At 53.7% G+C, this 3,939-nt stretch overlaps 1 protein-coding gene across 1 annotated transcript; it reads left to right on the top strand.

Moving 5' to 3' along the window:
* Positions 1-725: 725 nt before the first annotated feature.
* On the top strand, positions 726-2,175 carry COL26b_014465 (uncharacterized protein; the record flags this gene model as incomplete). Its single annotated transcript, XM_053187036.1, has 3 exons — positions 726-757; positions 957-1,557; positions 1,627-2,175. The coding sequence occupies 3 exons, from the start codon at positions 726-728 to the stop codon at positions 2,173-2,175; spliced, it is 1,182 nt and encodes a 393-aa protein (XP_053029018.1).
* Between the last annotated feature and the right edge of the window lie 1,764 nt (positions 2,176-3,939).

Raw genomic sequence — 3,939 nt, 5'->3', positions numbered from 1 at the left:
CTCTTGCATCTGAGGAAATAGCCAGGACAGTAGTGCGATGTGCAGTTGGTCGCGTCTTCGGTGGGCCCCTCTCTTGCCTTGGGGCTGATTTGCTCGTCTCCGCTCTCTGTTCCATCATCCCATTGCCTCCTATCTTTTCCGTGGGCGACCTTTCCCGATCAGAGATGGTATCACTTGTCCATTCCTCCAGCTTGCCCGGCCTCATGGATCTTCGCAGTCGCAATAACCACTGGGCTCCGGTTTCCAGGATTCGAATGGGTATTCCGTCAAAGCTCAGCTGCTTTTGGCTGAGCTTCGCGGCTTGATAAGTAAACCCGAGTATGTGGGCGCGTGCTCGAAGCTGACGCTATTTGTGTCACAAGAGTGTGTGTGAGGCAGTCAACATTGAGGATAATTGAATGAGCGTATATATTGATCAATCCATCATGATGATGACCATTATGATGATAAAAGAAAAAGTCGGTGTGTTCTCGTTGGAATCCGACATCGGAATATCCGGAGATATAGGTGTTATATGCATACTCTAGATATTCAATCCTTGTGCCTGACATATCCATACTCGGATAGCCTTGTCTGACAGTTTGTATGTGGAAGCAAACAGTGGCCCTCAGGCTGTCCTGGTGACTAAGTTGATTTTGCCAGCAGCCGATGATTGGCTTTCGAACGATGTAATTGCGTAGGCAATTGTGGGTCCCATTTTCGATCTGTCAGTGAGCTTGTTCGGCATGGCTTGTGCATTGACTCCCTCTCTGCATGGGTAGTGTAGCCCGTAGCAACGCAACAGGATCCAGTTGAATGGTTTGGCTACTTAAAACCCACACTTTCCCTCGCCTCTCGTTGAAGGACAGTGCTAGAAATCGGCTGTTATCAGAACATCAATTTCAGGCATCATGGGTGAATCAAGAAGCGTCGAGGAATTGAGGAGGCTTCTGCGGCAAGCCGAAGAACGAGCTAAGTCGGCGGAGCGAGAACGACAGCAAGAACGACGGCGCCAAGGCAGAACAACAACGCGCCGAGGCAGCAGAGAGAGATCGACAACAAGAACGACGGCGCGCCGAGGCAAAACAACTGCGTGCCGACGAGGCAGAGCAACAGACCAAACCTACATCGCTCGACGAATACATCGCTGCCTGTCATACTCTCGTTTACAGCAAATTGACCGTCGAAACCGACCGTCGACTGACTTCCAAGGGTTTCATCACAAATCCACGCCACAAGTGGTGCCCGACCAATCTCCAGCCGTGGCCCGACTTCCTGCAGCAACAGCGCATCGTCTTCGGCACACTCTACGACACTTTTCCCTCCGATAGGCGCTGTTTCGAGAGCCGATCGTTCCTGTCTGGTTTGGGGAGCAGGATCGCGAGACGCAAAATCACCGACGAGAAGGCCCTCGAGCCCTTCCTGCACAACAGCGTCGAGCACCCTGTTCGAGCGATCATGGACGAACTCAAGAAGGTGAGAGAAGTAAAAAGCGCCTTCAATCTGGGAAACGGTATCGTCTTCGAGAACCACCCGCATGCGATCAGTGACACGGCCGAGGAGGTCGTTGACCGCAACGTCCCATCGACACCCCCCTCTACACCGCATACTAGCACCGTCGACCTCAAACAGCTGTGAGCCGATCAGATCTGCGTCTACCGCTCCGAAACTGCCGGTTTGGAAAGTCGCACGATGCTCTACGTTTCCGAATACAAGCCCCCGCATAAACTTACCGCGCCGCATCTTCGCCTCGGTTTGCGCCCGATGAACATATACAAGGAGGTGATCAACCGAAAAACGATCCCCACGTCAGTCGACCCAGATGCCCGGCTCCAGTATAATGCAGAGAGACTCACGGCCGCCGCCATCACACAAACCTATCACTACATGATCGAAGGCGGACTCGAGCACGGCCTGCTCACGACGGGCGAGGCAATCGTCTTCTTGATGATTAACTGGCGCGGGCCTGAGACACTCTTCTATCATCTTGCAGAGCCGTCTGCGGAGGCGGCAGTCGCCCAGTATCTGGCCTTCAGTCTGATTGCTCTGAGTATGCCAGACGAACGATCGCCACATGGGCAAGATGAGCGGCGCGAAGCTATGGACAATCTGAAGACGTGGGCGGAAGACTTCGAGACGACGCTGCGGTCCGTTCCAGATGGTGAAAGGCAGCCACCGGAGAGCTCGCCGGGATAGAACCAAAGGCATACGAGAATGTCGACAGATCTCCGTGCCTGCGCCGAAAGACAAGGCGAGGACATGCGAGGGACCGGCATACAAGGGAGCAAGTCACGAAGGACCCGAATGAATCATCTGAATCATCAGATGACGAGTCGAGATGGAACATGCCAGCCACACCCACGCCTACGGAAAGGCGGGCTCGCGGAAGGAACCCTCAGAGCCAGGGCGGTCAGGATAGCCAAGGAACCCGACGCAGTCAGCGACTTCTAGCGCTTCGGCCGCGAGGTGGTAGTGAAGGGAGGTGTAGCAAGAATGGACACAGGCCGTATTGCACGCAGAAATGCTTGCTAGGGCTCGTCAGAGGCGGCGTGCTCGATCCAGGATGTCCGAATACTCTCCTTCACGGCAGGAAGCCGGGAGATGACCGCCGCCACAACCACGGCAGTGGCCGCGCAGAAACTCGTCATCCAATCGACCACACTAATTTCCTGAAGCTTCTCGGAGAGCAGCTGGAGCGCACACTAGACGACGGTGTTACACCTTTGGGACAAGGCGGCGCGCGAGGAGTCTTGTTCAAAATAAGCCTACTTGCATACGGCTACACCTTCGTCAGCAAGGGCACGGTGCGGGCATTCATCGAAGACCTTGAGCACGAGGCAGCGATTTACGAGCGTCTACGGCCTATCCAAGGTATACATGTGCCTGTGTTTCTTGGGGCGATTGACCTTCGGCGGCTGAACAGGACCTATTATTACGACCACCGAGTCTACGTGGTGCACATGACATTTCTGTTGTGGGGAGGGGAGGACATGGTCTCTCCGCGATAAGGAGTATAGACGGTAGACATGGACACCTACAAGAGACGGCGATGCGGTCGTTGCGTGCGATCCATTACCAGGGTGTTGTGCACAGAGACATGCTGTTTAATGAGGAAGTTGAAGGGGTCATAATAGTCGACTTTGAAAGGGCGCAGCTATTGACACCGCCTCGGCGTCCACTGACGCAGATTGGGCCAAACAAGCGCAGACGGACACCGGAGGTGGTGAACGGCAATGCGTTGACGGTGAAGTCGAGAAATCAGGAACAAGGCGATGGAGTGTTTTCGGGGGACATTGAGATGGTGAAGGAGAGTCTTGGAAGCAGGTCACTTATAGGCCATGCCTAGCAAAATGAACATCAGTCACCTTTCAAGGCCTAGCAAGAAGTCCTGGCACACATTTCCCGATCATCCCACGGCACTGGCACAACGTCCGCATACCTGAGTGCTTGTGCACTGCACCAACGACCACGACTTTAAAAAAAGCTAGCGGGTCGCAGCGCATGATCCAAGTAATTTGACTATCTTTGCTGAGGCTAGTCGCTGCAGCCCCTGGAGTCGAGCTGTTCGTACGTCAAGTCTCTTTTGTCTGTTGACGGATACGACTCATTCTCTCCGCATCTTCTGCGTGACAAACCATTCTCTCCGTCGCCATCACTGAGAGCAACTTCGATTATGGAACAGGTACTGTAAATAGAAAGAAACAGCAATACCTTCTGAAACGGCTTGCAGCACATTTAACCTCGGACCTGGCAGTGTATTTGGACGCAGACACACACCACAATGTTTGTTTGTTTTGTTTGTTTGTTTTGTTTGTTTGTTTTGTTTGTTTGTTTTGTATTTAACGCCTTAGCGGCAAGGGCGCAGCCGCCCTTGCGGCAGACCTCCCGAAGGGTATGTGGCGTGGAGGGCCGCAGGCTCTAGCTACATACTCTGCAGTACACGCCGCTTCCTAACGTCCT

The sequence above is a fragment of the Colletotrichum chrysophilum genome (assembly GCF_026319265.1).
Source record: "Colletotrichum chrysophilum strain AFK26 chromosome Unknown scaffold_403, whole genome shotgun sequence".
NCBI lineage: Eukaryota > Fungi > Ascomycota > Sordariomycetes > Glomerellales > Glomerellaceae > Colletotrichum > Colletotrichum chrysophilum.
Note: the sequence above shows the minus strand (reverse complement) of the source record. Positions and strands in the feature narration are given on the sequence as shown.